This window comes from Girardinichthys multiradiatus, chromosome 2, assembly GCF_021462225.1.
Source record: "Girardinichthys multiradiatus isolate DD_20200921_A chromosome 2, DD_fGirMul_XY1, whole genome shotgun sequence".
Classification (NCBI taxonomy): Eukaryota; Metazoa; Chordata; class Actinopteri; order Cyprinodontiformes; family Goodeidae; genus Girardinichthys; species Girardinichthys multiradiatus.
Genome location: NC_061795.1, coordinates 17,870,496 through 17,890,832, shown reverse-complemented (window position 1 = coordinate 17,890,832; position 20,337 = coordinate 17,870,496). Strand labels below are relative to the sequence as shown.

Below are 20,337 nucleotides of genomic sequence, written 5' to 3'. Positions count from 1 at the left end.
ACCTTCAAATAATCATGTACAGTTATGCACTCAATACTTGGTCGGGAATCCTTTGGCAGAAATGACTGCTTCAATGCGGCGTGGCATGGAGGCAATCAGCCTGTGGCACTGCTGAGGTCTTATGGAGGCCCAGGATGCTTCGATAGCGGCCTTTAGCTCATCCAGAGTGTTGGGTCTTGAGTCTCTCAACGTTCTCTTCACAATATCCCACAGATTCTCTATGGGGTTCAGGTCAGGAGAGTTGGCAGGCCAATTGAGCACAGTGATACCATGGTCAGTAAACCATTTACCAGTGGTTTTGGCACTGTGAGCAGGTGCCAGGTGGTGCTGAAAAATGAAATCTTCATCTCCATAAAGCTTTTCAGCAAATGGAAGCATGAAGTGCTCCAAAATCTCCTGATAGCTAGCTGCATTGACCCTGCCCTTGATAAAACACAGTGGACCAACACCAACAGCTGACACGGCACCCCAGACCATCACTGACTGTGGGTACTTGACACTGGACTTCTGGCATTTTGGCATTTCCTTCTCCCCAGTCTTCCTCCAGACTCTGGCGCCTTGATTTCCAAATGACATGCAGAATTTGCTTTCATCCGAAAAAAGTACTTTGGACCACTGAGCAACAGTCCAGTGCTGCTTCTCTGTAGCCCAGGTCAGGCGCTTCTGCCGCTGTTTCTGGTTCAAATGTGGCTTGACCTGGGGAATGCGGCACCTGTAGCCCATTTCCTGCACACGCCTGTGCACGGTGGCTCTGAATGTTTCTACTCCAGACTCAGTCCACTGCTTCCGCAGGTCCCCCAAGGTCTGGAATCGGCCCTTCTCCAAAATCTTCCTCAGGGTCCGGTCACCTCTTCTCGTTGTGCAGCGTTTTCTGCCACACTTTTTCCTTCCTACAGACTTCCCACTGAGGTGCCTTGATACAGCACTCTGGGAACAGCCTATTCGTTCAGAAATTTCTTTCTGTGTCTTACCCTCTTGCTTGAGGGTGTCAACAGTGGCCTTCTGGACAGCAGTCAGGTCGGCAGTCTTACCCATGATTGGGGTTGTGAGTGATGAACCAGGCTGGGAGTTTTAAAGGCCTCAGGAATCTTTTGCAGGTGTTTAGAGTTAACTCGTTGATTCAGATGATTAGGTTCATAGCTCGTTTAGAGACCCTTTTAATGATATGCTAATTTTGTGAGATAAGAATTTTGGGTTTTCATGAGCTGTATGCCAAAATCATCCATATTAAGACAATAAAAGACCTGAAATATTTCAGTTAGTGTGCGATGAATCTAAAATATATGAATGTTAAATTTTCATCATGACATTATGGAAAATAATGAACTTTATCACAATATGCTAATATTTTGAGAAGGACCTGTATAGGGCAGGTCAGTGTCCTTCACTGTCCCTACTACTTAGACATATTTACATCGTAAATCTTGTATAAATCATTTAAATATATTTTTTATAAACATGAAATTTGTCATGAAAAATTAATCTGAGCAACAAATCTGTTACAAGAACTACAATAAAAAATTTGCAATATTTTGCTTAAAATTTCACATGCTGTTTGATTTATTTTCAGGATTCAGACCTTTTGAATTAAGCCCTGTCATCAATTACAATCTGATGAATCTGCATCCTTTAACTAAAATCATAGTTTGCAGAGAGGTCACAAAAGATATAAAAAATTTAATTTTACAAAGGTATCAAGCAGGGTAAATAAAATCCACAGCATCACTGAAGGAGCTGCAGAAGTATCCAAGAACTAATCTCCTATAATCTGCGCATGTCCAGATTAAACAATAAAGCTACAAAACAGAAGCCCTTTCTTCCAAAGAAAACATCCAGGCCTAGTTAAAGTATCCTTAAACCTCTTGGCATATACTTTTGGTCTATTGAAATCAAACTTGAACATTTGGGCTACATTCCAAAATGTACTTTTGATGTAAAAATAACATTTATCATCTAACGAACAACACCCCCTCAAAGATATGGTTCTGGCAGCTTCCTGATCTGGGGTTATTTTTCTTCAAATGGAAATGAGGACTTGGTCAAGGTGGATGAATTAAGAATTGTCACAAATATCAGGTAGCTTTGACCAAAAACCTTCAGGTATCTCCCAAGAAATCTGTGTGTGCACCTTTCCAAGAAAGGTGAAGATGAAGAGGTATTTCATTTTTTCAGCAGCACATGCAGTTTAAGTAAACATCCAAATCAACCAAAGAGCGGCTTCATTAGCTGCAAACCAAAGCTTTAAAATTACCTTGCCAAGGTTGAGAACCAAGTCTGACAGAAAATCTATGGAGACTCCGGAAATGTCCTCACAGTCTGAAAGATTTTGAGAACTTTTGCAAAGGAGGGAGAGTGAACAGTATTACCAAGTCAACATGTAGGATGAACGTTTAAATTAAATCACAGTGTTTTAACAAAGTATTAGTTTAAAGGGTGTGCCATTTTTTATGTTTCTATATTTTTCCTTTGAACAATTTTTTTTGTTGTCAAGTTGAATTGCTATTGATATTGGTATCAATTATCAATAATTGATATTGATAAATATCAAATTATTTCCTTTGAAAAAGTATGGAAATTATTTATCATCGTCGCATTTCTTAAGTCACAAAAACCGGAAATTGTAACAGAGATGTGTACACTTTTGGCATGTTTTGTAACATAATGTATCTGTACATTTATTTATTTGGCTTTGTTGTAGAAAACCAAGGCAGATATTAGGTCTATCTTGGCAACACAGATGCTAACGAACAGCCAGCATCTAGTTAGCTTAGTTTATTAGCTTATCTTAGCTTAGTTTAGTGTAAAGCCAGAAAGGTGGAAAACAATATTTTTAATCTTATGTCAAAATTGAGCCATCATATTATTATTTTCATTCTAGCTATCGAGAAAAGTGCTTGTAAAACTTCAGCAACTACAAGTGAAAACAGTTTTCAGTATCTAATGGTGTTTGTGCTCCAAACTAAATTATTGACAGTGATTATTTTAGAGAGAATTTACTATTTTCTTTGATAGAACACAGAGACAATGTTGTATAGTCTTATTCTGACAAGACTGTGGGTGTGAGAACAGAAAAAATTATAATCGTTTTTCTTTTCTATTTTGTTACTTGAAATGTGTTTTTATCTTTATTCTTGTCATGTTTAGATTTAGATCTTTTTGGTTTTTACCTTTACTGCAGTTTTTTTTTTTGCATCCTGTAAGCTGATTTATCATTTGAAGACTTCTTTTGCAGTATTAACTGGCAAAAGAAAGTGGTCTTGGCATATTCTAAGAGAAATAAATAAAGCTTAATGATTCTGTCTGCATGGCAGCAAATGTTTGTTTAAAACCTGCATTAATGACTCAACTCTGATGGTGCCTTCATAGATGTGTAAGTTACTCATCTCCAACTATACTTGACCCTCACCTGTGAACTCTGTTGGGAAACATTTCAGTTATCCTTCTTCTATCTTTTGTTGTGGCAAGAGAATACAGCTTCCATTACCTTCATGAGGAATTGAATCACTCAGTCTCTTCTGTAACCATACTTGGGACCAGAAACAGAGAGAAACATCTTACCTAAGTCTTCTTTATGTGTATCAGTTCTTTACAAGGTAGTAGCTCTGCTGTGTTTGTAGATACAGCCAGAAACTTTTACTGAAAATGGTTTTAAGAGGTTTTCTTGAACACATGAAGAGGTTTTTAACAAAAGAATCATGTCTGTGCTTTTTCCAGAGCATCCTGATGCCTCAGTTTTTTTTTATATGTATATCAGTTTCTATACAATAACGAATGTTGTCCCAAAGCCTTTTCAGTTTTAGGTTATAAAATATGATATATATATAATATATATATATATATATATATATATATATACAGTACAGACCAAAGGTTTGGACACACCTTCTCATTCAAAGAGTTGTCTTTATTTTCATGACTATGAATATTGTAGCTTCACAATGAAGGCATCAAAACTATGAATTAACACATGTGGAATTATATACTGAACAAAAAAGTGTGAAACAACTGAAAATATGTCTTATATTCTAGGTTCTTCAAAGTAGCCACCTTTTGGTTTGATTACTGCTACGCACACTCTTGGTATTCTGTTGATGAGCTTCAAGAGGTAGTCACCAGAAATGGTTTTCACTTCACCGGTGTGCTCTCTCAGGTTTAAAAAGTGGGATTTCAAGCCTTATAAATGGGGTTGAAAATGGTATGATATGTTTACTAAATGGTGGAATCTTATCTGAAAGGGAAAAGAAAAAACGAACAACAAAAACAAGTTTAATCAGTTTATTTGTCGTGTTTTTTTCTATTTTAAATTAAATTTGAGTTTGAAATGAAAATTATTACATTCATTTAATTTTACAACATACAAGTTTTCAACAAACTGCATTGTATCTCGTACATCTCTCAGAGTTATGGTAGCGGTTTGATTTTTGCATATGCCAAACAAGTACCTGAAAAGATAAAATATAACAAGCAGTTCTAACCAGCTTCTGGCTTTTTTGCAACAAAAAAAGCATTTCTATCTAAAATGTAAATTTTATTTAGACTTATTAAAAATGCATTGACAAGCTAAAGAATTCTGACACATTTGAAAATATCTGAAGAATATTTGACACTGAAGGTAATTAGCTCACTTTAATACAAATGTTTTCCAACGTCATAATTTTTCCGTGATGGCTGTATTGAAATGCAAAGCTAAAGGTCACGCTGCTTCTTGCGTTGCAGATAACATTCGAGGATGGAATAAATAAAAAGTGACATTTAGGGATGATTAAAGAAGAACGTTCTGAGCTTTATTTTGTCCTGTCCTCTTGGGGGTTTTTGGGTTGCAGATAATGATGATGTCTCTCAGTCCCAGGTGGTCTCCTCCAGTGTCCACACTGTAATGATGTTAGCCTGAGCTAACATCATTACAGTGTGTTCAGAGTTACTCTGTGTTCAGAGTAATGTAAGGGAAACAGACTCAGTCCGAGTTCTTGTAGTTGGTGAACAGGTTGTAGAGGACTCTGAGAGTGGATTTAAGGTTCAAGTTGACGACATCTGGGGAAAATATAAGAAACAACTGAAATTAGTTTGAGACTGCTCTTACGTGAAGGTATATTTACATTACTAATCTGGTCTGTGATAAGTGTAGGACTGTTTTCCTTGAATCAACTATTTGTAATTTTGGAACAGAGCTGCAGCCTTAAATAGATCCCAAGAATTTGCAAATGATTATCATATGTCGTGTTATTCCTAACTGAGAATTTCAAAAGCACAAAGTGGGTTTCTGTTCTTTTTTGGAGGTGTCGCAGTGAGCTACATAAGCGACTAAACCGAATTAATCATCAGAACAAGGTCTATGTTAACTGAGGCCAGTCAGATAACAGCAGTACCGCTGCATCAAGCCTAGATTTAGTATCCTATTATTTACATTTCTTTGCTCAAGGTCTCAGTTGTTGCCGATAATAAAACCTGCAGGTGTGCACAAACCTGAACAAGGCAGACGATAATCACAGCAGCTATGATTGCAAGAGCTGGAATGAGTTAAGTTAGTGCAAATGCTGAGAGCAGAGTTTGTAAGAGGTGATTTTGTTGTTGAAAGAAAAAGGACATTTGCATTATGACTGCAAAGAACAAAATAAAAATAAAAGATCTTAAGCTTCAGTTGTTCTCCAGGGCATAAAAGAGGAAAACTGAGCTGGAATAATTATGAAATGATTCTTAAGCAACAACTACATCATTCTAGTTGGCCATAACTGAGTTTTGAGGTAACGTCTTTTATATTTAATGCACAGCAGATAAATCACCTGGGTAGACATTAGGTCAAGGTCTCCACCTACTGGATGATCATGCTAATGACAGCAGATGTAAACAATCAGTTTCCTGAACACTTACTGACTCCTCTGGTAAGAAAGTGTAAAAAACCTTAAAATAAATGTATCTTATAGTGCAGTAGCATCCTCTCACAATGAAACCTTTTCACTCGAGTGCATTTAATAACAAATATCACCTTTGAAAAAAAGAGTTCATGATGCCATGCAATTCTAACCAAGATTCCTATGGTCTTTAGTGAAGAAACAGGCCCACAGCATCACAGATTCTCCATAAATACTTAACAGTGGGCATGAGGTGCTTTTCCACATAAGGCACATTTCCACTACAGCTTTTTCTGGGGCTATTATTAGCCCCTCTCCCCCTTTTTGTTTTGGAGATTTTACCCTCCAAATGCAGCTGTAATAAGGTGGTGAAATGGTAGAGTACCTTCTGGTCTTGCCTTTGGTTTCTTCAGGCCTCCGTCCTGCATCAGCTCAAAAGCAAACGCCACATTGTGGACCTAAGTGGGAACAAAACTGACAATTAATGTTTCTCACCTAAAACAAACATAAATGTTTCTGATTTTCAGTTTTCTAAAGGTGAGACAACCTTCTGCTCAAAGCTTTCAGGGGTGAGAAAGAAATTGTACAGTGGGACAAAATAGCCTTCCAGCAGTCCCATCAGCAAAATCAGGTACACTCCATCGGCAAACTAAAGAAATACAAACACCTCTATGTTATAAACATACCGGTATATCATATAGATATACATGCTTTCGCATGTGACAGACATCCTAAATAGAGCACATCACCTTTCAGCTTCATTAAGGGATTTGCTTTAAAAATGTCATCCAGTGAAAAGAATGACAAAAAATAGATGCAAACATAACACATAAAATAATATAAATAACTTCTTGGCTACACTGTGATACTGATAATCAGTGTGTGTCCATTAGCAATTAATTCCTCCTACCTGAGATTCTAGCTCAGTAACCTCCAGGTTCAGCTTGTTCAGGTGTTTGTTAACAAAGGTGATGAGGGACTGGAAACAGAATCCAAAAGCTGCTCAGCATTTTTTACAAAGCAATCTTAAAAAACAAACACAATTTTAGAAACAACATGTAATATCCACTGATTATGTTGAGACTTTATTACCGTTTTTACAACATTGAGCTTGTCAGGAGCATGATCCAACAAAGTATCAAACGCATCCCTCTCTGAAAAGAAAAACAACTTAAAGGTGGTACAAACCCTTATTGGTGACTCATTATGATAGTTTTACTCTAACCTGATTAAATAAGGTTATATTATTGTTAAGTCTGTTTCTAAACTAGGATGTCTTTACTTCTTTTGAACCAAATCTATATGACTGCAAATAGCAGTTCTGACGCTAATATCATATATATTTAACAAATTAAATCAGATGTCAGCCTGCACATTTACACGCCCTGTTTCCTTCTGTGTGCTGTAAATGTGAGCTCTACAGATTCAGCCTTTAAATACTCAGTTCAAAATTTTTTCCAAGGTGCTAAACTATTTCTTTGAGCTTTTATTAACTGAGGGAAATTATATCACAGATTATGTTACATGTTGCTTTAACTCACCAAATCTCCCCATCATCATTCTGGAAACAAAAACAAAAGAATGAAAAATAAAATAGTTTGTTTGTTTGTTCTTTTCTTACAGACACTGACCACTTGCAACAGGTCCCATAAACATGTTGAATGTGGCACTTATCAGCTCTTACTCTGTAGTGCTGGTCAACTCTTTGGTCACTACGGCGGTCTGCAGGATGCCTTCTCTCTTCTGTATGAACAGAAATCAAAGTTGCAACTAAACAAAATAACCAATATTGCTGATTTATATTACTTGAATTACAATTAAAGACAATAATAATTTGATAAAATTAGCTAATAATTATTTAACCTTGGGGGCACTCAGGCTGTGTACAGAGCATTAAGATCTTCATTCTTACAGAGTAGCACAATGTACTAAACATGCATCCCAATAAACAGACAATATGTGTAACAAAGGTGCCTTCATAGTTTTTAATGATTCTACAAGTTGACTGGAAACTTTACCTTAACCACCACCAACTGTACAGACACATGCTCAGGTAGTCTGATGGGAGCCTGGAAGTGCATAGCGAGAGCAACCAGCAGGTACACGATAGCCACCAGGTTTTTTGAATGGATTGCTGCAAAGACAACGACAATAAAATGCTGTGAGTTCCTTTAACATTAACAATAATTTAATGTTAGTTAGGGCTGTGCAATATCAGGAAAACATGCAATATATGCCAACATTGCCAGTTCTCACCATGACGATATGACATGCAAGACATAAACACATTATGTCATGATGTCTTTTTTGCTGCAGCTTCTTTATTTCTTTGCTGTCAAATATCATGTTTTAATGAAACTGTTACATCTGGCTACAGCTGCTGTGTTGGCAATAACACATCTTTGTTACATTGCAAATTTAGATGGCAAACCATCTAAATACTTATAAATCCCTTAATACGTAAAAGTCACAAGAGGTCATATGCCATCTAGGCAACAAGTGAAATTTCAATTTTGTTTATTTATATAACAACACGTCGTCTCAAGGCACTTTACAAAAAAAAAAGGTTAATTCAATCCAATCATACAGACAGATTGCAATTGACCCTAGTAACACTGCAGTCATGTTCAGTTTATTATTTAAATTGGTTAAAAAGTTTTCTATCTAAAGAAGCCCAGCAGATTGCATTAAGTCATTCACTCCTCCTGTATGAGCAGGTAGGAACAGTGGAAAGGAAAACTCCCTTTTAACAGGAATAAACCTCCAGCAGAGCCTGGCTCAGTGTGAGCGGTCATCTTCCACGACAGACTGAATTTCCTCCCTACTAAACATTCCACATTCAACTGGAATTAAAACAAAGTGGAAACAATTAGAAACAACAGCAACTTAGTAACAAAGTGGTAGGCTACGTAAAATCCCGGAGCGGGGTCAGTGAATGCTGAGGTACACAGTGCACAGAGGTCACCTACCTTATCTCGTCACTAGCAAAAAACCTCTGAACTTATAGTGGCCTTCAGACTAGCTAAAGACCAGTGCATGGAGAGCTTTATATACTGGGCTTTCAGGGCTGGACAGCTGCATCCAAGCCTTACAACATCAAGCGCAATGCAAAGCTTCAGATCCAGTGGTGTAAAACCCTATAGTAGTGGAGACGTACGAGAGGTCGTTGAGGCCATAATTTATTCTTGCTTTTACATACTCTATCGTACTCTTTGACATACACTAAAGTAAGAGGCTGTGATAGCTTATGTGAGGGTGTAAGATAGCGTATTCAAAAGCAAGAATACATTATGGCCGAAATGGCCTCTTATATCAGCAACTAATCTCATAAATGTGCCTCTGGTCCAAAATTTCCATAAACACACTCTAAAACCTTGTGAAAAGCCTGGCCTAAGAGAAGAGCAAACGGTGGGCCAACATCATGTTGTACCCTATTGATTAAAACTGGGATGTCACTGAAGTTGAAATGTGTGTGAAGTCAGATGAGTGAATACTTTTGGCAGTATAGTGTATTCTGATGTCGGATACTGATAATGCCCACACAAATGGGCAGATGCAAGGATGATACATTTTAAAAGATGACCGAAAAATAGAAAGACTGCGGCTGACTTTGTAATTAAGGAAGAAGCAATGACTGAAAATTATTGTAGAATTGCGCCATTCAAGGGGGCAGCAGGTTGGAGTGGCTCTGTTACTTGTTATTCTGATTATTTCTTTTTAACAACACAAATTCCTCTTGTGGTGGATGAAATTGAAATTTTTTGGACTTTTATCCTCTTTGGTGTCGGATGCTGAGCAGCTAGAAAGATTTTTGCTGATACTGTTTTACTTCAGGACAATTGTTATGACGCGTCACCATGGCAACGGGGTTGTTTTTTTACAGCTGGGAGCAACTGATTAATATCTCAAAAGCTCAAATAATACATCAAATACAACCCCAAATCCCAGATGAATTGAAAAGGAGGCGCCGTGGATACAGAGCAGGAGCTAAGAGAAGAGAGAGAAGGAGAAAGTTCAAACCATCTCTTCCATTGATCATGATGGGCAATGTGAGATCGTTGGGAAACAAGTTGGATGAACTCCAAGCCCTACAAGGAACCCAGCCAGAGTATTGGGAATGCAGTATTATGTGTTTCACTGAGACATGGCTGCAGGATCATATCCCCGACTTCAGCGTCTCTCTGCCAGGCTTTCTGACCATATGAGCAGACAGAGATTTAAAGAGGAGCGGCAAACGCAAAGGACGTGGACTGGCAGTACTTGTGAACAACAGATGGTGTAATCCAGGACATGATACTGTGAAGTGTCATCTCTGCAGTCCAGATATTGAACTGTTGGCAGTAAGTTTTCATCCATATTATTTACCCAGACAGTTTACCAGTGTTATTTTGGCAACAGTTTACGTTCCACCTTTAGCTGTTGCCGACACTGCATGTGATGCCATCAGCGCAGTTGATGTTAAGCTACAAACACAACACCCCGATGCATTTGTAAAAATATCTGGTGATTTTAACCATGCTTCAATTTCTGGTACACTTCCAACGTTTCAACAGTTTGTCAGCTGCTCTACCAGAGAAAGCAAAACATTGGATCTGTTTAATGCAAATGTCAAGGACTCATACGTCTCTACACCAAGACCTCCTCTAGGCAAATTAGATCACAACCTTGTTTTTCTCTGCTCGAATTATGAGCCCCTTGTTCAGAGGCAACCTGTAATAAAGAGGACTGTGAGAAGATGGTCACAGGAAGCTGAAGAAGTCCTGCTTTGAGACTACAAACTGGGATGCACTGTTCCAACCACATGGAGAAGACATCAATGCCATGACTGAGAGTGTGACTGACTATATAAACTGTTGTGTGGATACCACCATCCCCACCAGAACGGTTAGATGATTCCCCAATAACAAACCCTGGATCACCAGTGACCTGAAAGACCTGCTTAGCAAGAAAAAAAGCCTTCAGAGTGGGAGACAGATAATTATTGAGGGGTATACAGAAGCAACTTAAAGTCAATATAAGAGACAGCAAGGAGGTGTACAAGAAGAAGCTGGAGAGCAGCTCCAGCAAAACAATATCAGAGATTTGTGGTCAGGGATGAAGAAGATCACGGGCTTCAAGCAGAAAGAAGAATGGACCGAAGGATGTCTGGACAGAGCCAATAAACTAAACACATTCTTCAATAGGTTCAGTTCAGGAACAAGCTCAGCATCCTCCTCTCCTGCTCACAGCCAAACAGACATCCCACCCTCCTTTGACCCACAGCTTTTCTGTCACACCTCAAATGTTTTATCTTCCACCATGGACCCTTCTGCTTCTACATGTTTGCCTTCAGCCAAGTCAGAAGATGCTGATGCTCCTTTTTCCTCTTCCTCCTGGACAACAGACTGGAATCGAGATCCAACAGTGAAGACTACAAGAACAGAGCAGAGCAGACTGTACTTCTTAAAGAAGCTGAGGACCTTCAGTGTCTGCAGCAAGATGCTGCATATCTTCTATAAGTCTGTTGTGGAGAGTGTGATCTCTTCTGCCATCATCTGCTGGGGAAGCAGCATCAGAGCCAGGGACTTAAAAAAGCTCAACAAGTTGATAAAGAAAGCTGACTCTGTTCTGGGACTCTTCTGGAATCACTGGAAAACATTGTGCAAAGAAGGATTCTTCATAAAATTAAGAACATTATGCAGAACCCTGAACATCCTCCTCATTGTACAACAACAGAGTGTCTTCAGCCAGAGGCTCTTTCAGATCTGCAGTAAGACAGACTGCAACAGGAGATCATTCCTGCCCACATCCATCAACATCTACAACAGCTCTTTGGAGAAACTTGCATATCATGAGCAACAACAACAATTATTTTCCCTTTAGGATGAATAAAGTCTTTTTGAATTGAGTTGAATTTAATTGAAATACTGCATAATTTAGTGAAAATGTAATATTTAAACTGTATATAGAAGGAAATAGTCAGGGTTTTAAAAATTAATTAAGAAACTCAGCTCTGTTTAATGAGTGTCACACATAAAAATTAATATACTCGGGCTACTCTAACAAATGTGATACATTTTTTCTTGCAGCAGCTTAAACTTCAAATTCTCAGTTACATGTGGACCCACTGAGCTCCTCAACTTTTCTCAAACGCATCATTTACGTGTATTTACTTCAGGAAATTACAGACTGAAAAGGGTGTCAAACTCACAATCCACACTCCACTCAACCATCCAGCCGTGAGGCCTTAACGTATTGTTGACGGCCTCCAGAACTGTATGAAGCTTCTGCTTCTGTCCAATCTCCGACTGGGTAACCTCTGCTACGTTCAGCTTCCGACCCGACAACTTCTCTGTCACCAACAGGAAAGACATAAAAAAAAGTACAATTACATTGAAAAATGGTAAAGATTTACACTTCAAAGTGGAAAGGCAAATATAAAAACTTGGTCACAATCAACACTGCTGTATTGCAACGCTATCAAGAACAAAGTGGAAAATATATTCTGTGCTGAATTAGGGTTTAATTTTTTGTTTTGTAAGCTTTGAAAACAAAGACACAAACTTTCCAATTACATCCCTGACTGATATTAGGAAGCATCATAGGAAAAGAATAAAAAGCCAAATTTTTGTTCATGCATTAATATTAATATTCAATACTCAAGGAAAAAAGACAACTGCAGTAACTTATGCAAGATGGCTGCTCTGCTTTAATCAGTAAGTGAGGAGGAGGATTTAGGAGTCTGAGCTCAAATGTGTGGGTTCAAATATTAGTTCACATATAAAGTAGCCAGCAGCAGAACAAATGCAACAAAACACTGTGATTGCATAAGGAGCCAGCGTGATGAAGGAGTGTGAAAGCTAACAGGGCAAGAAATCACACATAACTATCCAAGAGGGGCTTCCTGCTGAGCAATCCAACTCTTTTCTGAGATCTTAGTAACAGCTGAAGAACATATGGCTTTAAATGTGAACATTCTTGCTGTTTAGTGTGTTATTATTGTAAGAAATACACAGGGTTGTTTTCACGCATAGTGGTCACTAAACTGAACAGCTATGCAAAAGCCATTTTCTTGCAAATATCTGGGTATTGATGGTATTATTGTATATAAGCTACCGTCATTGGACACAAGAACATCATTCCATGCAGTGTCTCCTACTGGCCAACTAGTGTAAGTGCATAAAAAACTTCTTTAAAAACCAAAATGGCCAACCGGACAACTGGAAATGCTGAGCAGCTCTTGCAAATCTTGCAAGTCCTTCAATGGTGTGAGACGCTTCTGGCTAAACAATATGTCCTATAGTTTTTACTCATTATACATTATTCCTTTTATTTAAGAGAAGTATAAGAAATATATTTTAAAATCTATTGCCATAAGTGAAAATGTGAAAAACCATTTTAAGAAAACTTCAAATTTTTTTTAATGATAAAATGAATTGAAAACACTTCAACTGAGTGAGGTTGTTATTCATGAAGGGGATAAACACTGATTCCTGATAAATGAATTTCTTCTCAAAGGCTAATTTGTATAATAACACAGTAGTGAAAAGAAGTATGGAGATGTTAAATAAACTGATGCTTTATTACATCCTACAGCATCTAAAACAAAACAAATTTTTTCTCATTGGACAACTGAATGATGCTTTTAATGCAATAATTTTACACATCGCTGAATGAGAAGAACATTTAATTGAATTTAAGGTTTGCAGTTTTCTCAGTTAAATGGCTTCTAGAGATACAATCATCGGGTTCAATGATTGATGATAATGCTGTTGTTTCAGGAGCCATGATGTTTTAGTTATCTTTTTGGTGACTAACTAGCAAACAGGACAGCAAGAAATTAATCTACATTACATTTTTAAAACACACATGAATAAAGCATGAGTGAAACTAGCCTTAACACGTTTTCTACCATTATGACCCTCCTCTGAGGTTTTATTTATAGGCTTCTCTGTTAACCTGTTAAGCCCTAAGGGTTTTAGAAGCAACTTCCACCTGAAATTACATACCTGAAATAAATCAAGTATAGCTCCACAGTTATGAGGTCTTAATGCAAACGTTTGGTACCCGTGTACAGGTAAGACATAAAAGAATATTTTTCAAGTGGTGGCACTATTGCAAATGTTACTATGCCTGATTTACTTGTGATCAAACAAAAAAAAATTAAATACACCACACACAGCTCAACCTGCCAGCGGGTTGGTCGGTGTCAACTCAAACCGGTTAAATGTGTGACCATTTCCTACCAAATAACTTCTGTAGTACTTGTCCATCGTAACAGTCCTCCTCCAGGTCCTTTACTATGATCCTCTCCTCCTCCAACTCGCTGTTGATCCAGTCAATCAGTACCTATAAAATCCAGCCTGCAATTAGGATATTTCACTTTGCTCTGGGTCTATATCATTTTTGTTTCCAGAGACAAAATCTGATTCAATCTGATTTACCTTCACAAGATCTATAAATATGGGATTCTCCCGAGACGTGGGGTCCAGCATGATCCTTTCAGCATTTTCTTCTGTGCGAAAAATATCACAATAATAATTACTAAATATCAAAGTAATAAGTGATAATTAGCAGTTATTAGTTTATTCATATAATGGTAATGACAGCCCCCTGAAATGTTTCCCTTCAAATACAACTTTACAGTCACAAAAATGACACACAATGTTTTTCCCACAGTTGTGTCAATGGTGATTTCACATTTTACTGAGTACAAAGGCATCTGCACTCCACCCACTTTCATATCCTTCTGCTCCACCGTCAACCCTCCCACCCCACCCCACACAAACAGTCAGCAGAGTCATATTATCAGCATTTGAGATCTGATTAGCCTCTGACACACTTCAGAAATGCATCTGAAGCACTGGAAACAATGATAAAACAATCATAACTCATCGTCTAATTTAAAATAACTTAGCGTATTTGGGGTGTGTTTTTCAGGTCCAAAACTGGATATGCAGAAAAGGTTCGTACCTAGCAGAGTGTCCTCTGGATGGATTTCAGTTGCTGAAGGAAGCAGAGGTGCATTGATAGCATTCTTCCCCTCCTCGTGGAGATCACTCACTGGTGAGACATGAACAGTACACAGAAACCATATAGATTATTAGCAAACATGCTTTAAGAATTAGCAAAACAAATTAGTATTACAAAATATTACTTAAGGTGAAAAAATTAAAATTAAATAATGTACATAACATAAATTCAACCATACTGAAACATAATGGATAAAAATAGGAAACAAAATTTTTGTGGCGTCAAATTTTTTCACTTCTTCTTTATCAAAGAGGAAGCTACCTACCAACCTGTTTTATAAATACACTTTGTCAAAGTAAGGCTTAGACTCTGAACATAAACCAACAACACATCAACAGCATTTTATGCATTTTTTGTTCAGCCAGATCTCCGACAGAATCAAAGCAGAATTATTTCTTAGAAAGGCCTAGTCAAAGCCCAATGAAATCCAAATGAAAATTAGTGGAAGATTTGAAAATTCGTTTTTACATATGCTCTCCATTCAGTTTGACTGAGCATGAACTGTTTTGGAAATAAGAATGGTCAATAGTGTTTAGAGTTTAATAAATATGCAAAGTTGGAGACATACCCCAAACACGTGCAGCTGTAATTACTTTGCTGTGAAAGTTGGTTGTGCAACTCAGGGCCATATGTATTAGTCTGATTTAATTTCAACTTAGGTTTATTGCATTATATATAAATGCAGGGCAGTTATTTCAACAGTTAACACGGAAGCAGTAAACTTCTGCTTCGCACAGAAAACTAAAACAGCTTTAACATTTAACAAGAATTTGCAAGAAAAAATGAACACATTCTAAATGATACTCAAAGTTATGCATAGGCCATTTCAGTTTTTCTTGTATATTAATGAGCTAACTACATTGCATGTAGATTATTTTTGTGTGACTACTGTGTTTTAGCATTCAACTCAAGCCCAATCACGTATTATGAACAATCCCTCCATCTGGCTTAGGTATCATCATCTTAAGCAAATACTGAACTAATCCCTGCATCAGACCATGCTTAACTTTCTAGTAATCCAATGGCATCTGACTGTGGTCCTTGAGGGCCGGTGTTCTGTATGTTTTAGAACCTGCTCAAACACATTGGTTTCAAATGGCTAAAAGACTTCTTTAGCATATCATCAATTTCGGCAGAGGCCTGGTAATACCACAGTCGTTACAACAAGCTGTGCTGAACCATACTTCATGGGCCACAAAGAAAAGACTTCTGGGCTAGACATGGCCATCTTTATGATAGTGTGTAACAGAGTTATTACATAGAGTATTCACAGTTAGGTGAGCAATAGTACCAACTTATTTGTGTTTCGCCAGTTGTGTGAAATAGAAATGAAATGTTTGAATATTTGCTTTAATTGTTGCAAAGATTCAGGCAAATAATTTGTTTTAAAGCAAAAATGTTCAGGTACACTTACCCATCACTTTATTTGTTACCCCTGTTCAATTGCTTCTAGGTGCAAAAGGCAGCGACTCAATGCATTTAAGCGTATAGACATGGTAAAGATGATTTGCTGAAGTACAAACCAGCCATCAGAATGGGGGTATTTCAAAAACTCCTGAATACTGGGATTTTCACACACAACCATCTCTCGGGTTTATAGAGATGGGTTGGAAAAAAAGAGAATATCCAGTGAGAAGCAGTTGTGTTGACAAAAATGCCTTGTTGATGTCAGAGAGAATTAGGCAATTGTGGCTCAAAATGAGCCACTCATCACCACCACCAAGGCGTGCAGAATAACATCTCTAAATCCACAACTCATTGATCCGTGAAGCAGATAGGCTACGGCAGCAGAAGACCATATTGGGTGCCACTCCGGTTCCCTAAGAACAGCAAACTGAGACTACAGTTCTCACAGGCTCACTAAAATTAGACAATAGCAGATTAGAAAAACGTTCCCTGGTCCGATGGGTCTACAATTCAGATGCAGTATTCGGAAGGCAGAGAATTTAGAATAAACAAGAAGGCTTTGCTACGGTGTAATGCTGTGAGGGATATTTTTTTGCCACCCTTTAGACCACCACAGCCTACCTGAAAGTTGTTGCCAACCATGTCTATCTCTTTATGACCATCTTCTGCTGGCTGCTTCCAGAAGGATAATGCACCATTTCACAAAGCTCAGATCAACTCAAACATGTTTCTTGAACATGACAATGAGTTCACTGTAAATCAAATGACCTCCACAGTCATCAGATCTCCAACCAAAGACGTGTGGGATGTGGTGGAACGGGAGATCATAGATGTGCAGCTCACAAATTTGCAGCAGCTGTGTGATGCTTTTTTCTTATTATGGACCAAAATATCAGAAGAACATTTCTGAAACCTTGTTGAACCTATGCCACAAAAAATTAGGTAAGTAAGTAAATGTTTCTTTATATAGCATATCTTCATAGACAGATGTCACAACAAGGATAACCCAACAAAATACACAGCAATGTACAATACAGAAAGCTAAACACAATACAATGTTGCATTCATTTGATAAAATCTCAAGTCTAAATAATAGCTTCTTTGAATAAAATGTATTTTTTAAAAGCATATACAGAGTCCAGAGTCCATAGAAAGATTGGCAATGTTTTCCACACTCTGGGTGCAACAGCTTGGAAAGATCGGTCTTCTCGATTTCTGAAGGGGTTGTGGGACCACTAAAGGGTTTTGATTTGATGACCTCAGACTACGGGAAGAGGCACACTACTGGTCAAAAGTTTTAGAACCACTTTGTTTTTTAATGGTTTTCTTTATTTTCATGACTGTTTACATTCTACATAGATTCTCAATGAAGGCATCAAAACAGTGAACGAACACATATGGAATTATGTAGCAAACAAAAAATTGTAAAAGAACTTTAAATAATATGTTTTATATTTAGATTGCTTAAAGTAGCCGCCCTTTGTGTGATGGCTGGAATATTAACCTTTGACCGTCTCTCAATGAACCTCTGGGAAGTTCTGTCAAGACTCTGGAAAACTATTTCAGGTGACCACCTGATGAAGCTCATGGAGAGAATGCTAAGAGAAAAAAGCAGTAATCAAAGCAAAGGATAGTAAAATGGGAGGTAAAATATAAAAATGGTTAGTTATATCACATTATTTGTTGGCTACATAATTCCATATGTGTTCATTCCCAGTTTTGTTGCCTTTGGTGAGAATCAACAATGTAAATAGTCATGAAAATAAAGACACCCATTAAGTGAGAAAGTGTGTCTAAAACATAGTGTATATATTTAAATCAAATCACAAATATAGGAAGGAGGCTGTCCATAGCTCTCAAGGTCATTTGTAAATGAAACCTAAATCTGATTGGCAGGTTATATGAGTTCCTCTGTTTGAACGAGTCAGTAGTCTAGCAGCAGTGTTGGACAACCTGAAGACAAGTCAGCCAGTTCTTATTAAAACACATAAACAGACCATTACAATAGTCCCGACGTGTAGAGATGAAAGCATGAATTATCATCTCGAGTTCACCAAAGGCAATTCTGAAGATAAGAAAGGAGATCCTCCCCAGAAAGTACCTCATAAAGTGGCCAGTGAGTGTATAAAGTGAATTTTGCTTCGGAAAACCGTAAAGGGGTAAATAATTATTCACACCACTGTATATGTTGAATTTTGCATTGCATGTTCTTCTAAAAGTCATACTATGAATCTCAAAGCTCATTAGTTTTGCATCACATTTATATCCATACTGCTAAACACATAGAAACAGTTTATTCTGCTTTTGGCTTTAAATGTGTCTCCAAATGTCTCCCACATTTTTTACTTCCTTTTTTCAGAACAGGTTACAAGTCAGTTACAGTTAAATCACAAAAAACAAAAAAATAAATATTAAAACTTTTCTGTAGCCTTATTTCGACTCGTTCAGTAATCTATGCAATATATTAACACAGCAAGTATTTAAATCTAACTTCAGAATCAATTTGTGAAAGAAAAATAGCTCAAATACTTTGGGGTCCATCTTTGAGCAGAATATATTTCTGCTGACACGTTTCACTGCTGACCACAGCGATACTCCAGGGATTTGCAGGCTTTCTACCCCTAATGGCCATAATGCTTTTATCCTCCCGCTTTTCAATTTGCACAACCTGCAACAGGCTAAACCACAATCAATACTCCCAAATCTGTCATTTCATTCAGTTCCCGGATTATTCATAAAGCCTAGAAGGACAGAGGAGGAGAATATGGAAGAACGTCAAAAGGAAGAGAGCCTACCAGAATGTGTTTGTGGTACAGTTACAACAGTAATATGACTTCAAAGGGTGAGTCATGAGAAGATAAACAGAATTAGCCTGAGAAGAAGGGTCCCCAAAGATTTACTATCTGATTCAGCCTTCTCATTGAGTCTTTAATCTTAGTATAGATTAGCAGTTAGCTTTGTAATTACACATCAGACTGGCTGAGATTCCTTATAATTGCTGCTTCCTGCCTGTGTGTCCATCTTACCGCATTACTGCTGCTTTGGACCATGTGGGGAGCATCTGAATGATCACAATGTTAAATATAACTAATTTACTGAAGCAGTGTGTCCAAAGTGATTCCTCTTAACAGCTGACATTTAACCAAGGCTGCACGGCAGCTCCTGCTTCCCCATTTCCACTTCCAAGTTCCTTAAAGTCCAGCATTAAAGTCAGATTACCTTGCTTCTTCCTCTTAGTCCCACACAGCAGCCCCGCCATGTCCCCCACACCGGATTCCTCTCGGCGCCGGCAGGCAAGCAAAGGTCCCAATCGCAGAATAGAAACTGTATAAATATTGAATGTATTTGTGTGTGGGTAGGGGGGCTGGGGGAGGTGTGAATGTATTGCGACCAGTGCAACGGAGCACAGGCAGGGGGGTCATCACGTGTTTATTTATGTCACAGCAACACACCCCACCACTGCGGTGCAGTTACCAGACAGGTTAAGGGAGGGTGTGACAGGAAGGGGATATCGTGCTTGGAGGCAGGCACGTCTGAGTGTCAACGCACACAGGTTGGCTCTGAGATGTGGAGACAGGACGGACTTTCCGGGAACAATCACAGGTAATGTGAAAACTAATGTCACTGTATGAAAAATTCAGCCCTGCAGTGGTGCGTTCTCAAACAAAAAATACCTGTTTGCTGTAAATTTTACTGCCTTTTTACAATGACCAAATCTACTGACTAAGCAAGAACTGGACCTTGAATACCTTTGTCTGCATCAGGCGAGCTGTGACTGAGTTCCTGTTAACAGAGTTAATTTAATGTAACACATACAAAGCTTGCAACCATGAGCATTAATCTTCTGTACCAGCACAAACCCAACATAGGAGCTTCTACACAAATGATTTTCTTAAACGACAGATTTATCCAAATTACCAGAGTGAGCTGCAGGGAGGTTCCCTGTGCATTTAAGATGGTCTACTTATAATCTGTGTGCATCATAAACAACAGCGTTAAGCAGATTGAAATCGACCTCCTCTGGTCGGGTTCCACTGCCTCCTGAGGGTGGGAGAAAGGGCCGCGTTAC

The 20,337-nt window shown here is 38.1% G+C and overlaps 1 protein-coding gene and 1 long non-coding RNA gene across 3 annotated transcripts in view; one reads left to right on the top strand and one right to left on the bottom strand.

Annotated features, from left to right (window-relative positions):
• Nucleotides 1–4,261: 4,261 nt before the first annotated feature.
• The window catches only part of parvb (parvin, beta), a 21,113-nt gene continuing 5,037 nt past the window's right edge, over nucleotides 4,262–20,337 (bottom strand). The window contains exons 1-13 of one of the 2 annotated variants that reach the window (XM_047391613.1): nucleotides 19,488–19,657; nucleotides 14,802–14,891; nucleotides 14,273–14,343; nucleotides 14,075–14,177; nucleotides 12,040–12,180; nucleotides 7,868–7,983; nucleotides 7,534–7,592; nucleotides 7,391–7,410; nucleotides 6,942–7,003; nucleotides 6,760–6,828; nucleotides 6,397–6,498; nucleotides 6,235–6,307; nucleotides 4,262–5,031 (exon numbers count right to left, since the gene is read on the bottom strand). In XM_047391613.1, the coding sequence (XP_047247569.1) occupies nucleotides 4,955–5,031; nucleotides 6,235–6,307; nucleotides 6,397–6,498; nucleotides 6,760–6,828; nucleotides 6,942–7,003; nucleotides 7,391–7,410; nucleotides 7,534–7,592; nucleotides 7,868–7,983; nucleotides 12,040–12,180; nucleotides 14,075–14,177; nucleotides 14,273–14,343; nucleotides 14,802–14,891; nucleotides 19,488–19,527 (1,023 nt within the window). In that variant the 5' untranslated portion in view covers nucleotides 19,528–19,657 and the 3' untranslated portion in view covers nucleotides 4,262–4,954. Of the gene's footprint in view, nucleotides 5,032–6,234; nucleotides 6,308–6,396; nucleotides 6,499–6,759; nucleotides 6,829–6,941; nucleotides 7,004–7,390; nucleotides 7,411–7,533; nucleotides 7,593–7,867; nucleotides 7,984–12,039; nucleotides 12,181–14,074; nucleotides 14,178–14,272; nucleotides 14,344–14,801; nucleotides 14,892–19,487; nucleotides 19,658–20,337 lie in introns of those variants that run through there. The other variant, XM_047391606.1, reaches the window with a different exon arrangement.
• Nucleotides 19,755–20,337, top strand: part of LOC124884032 — a 19,677-nt gene continuing 19,094 nt past the window's right edge. Inside the window, exon 1 of the long non-coding RNA XR_007042372.1 lies at nucleotides 19,755–19,871. This is a non-coding gene — a long non-coding RNA (uncharacterized LOC124884032). The remainder of the gene's footprint in view (nucleotides 19,872–20,337) is intronic.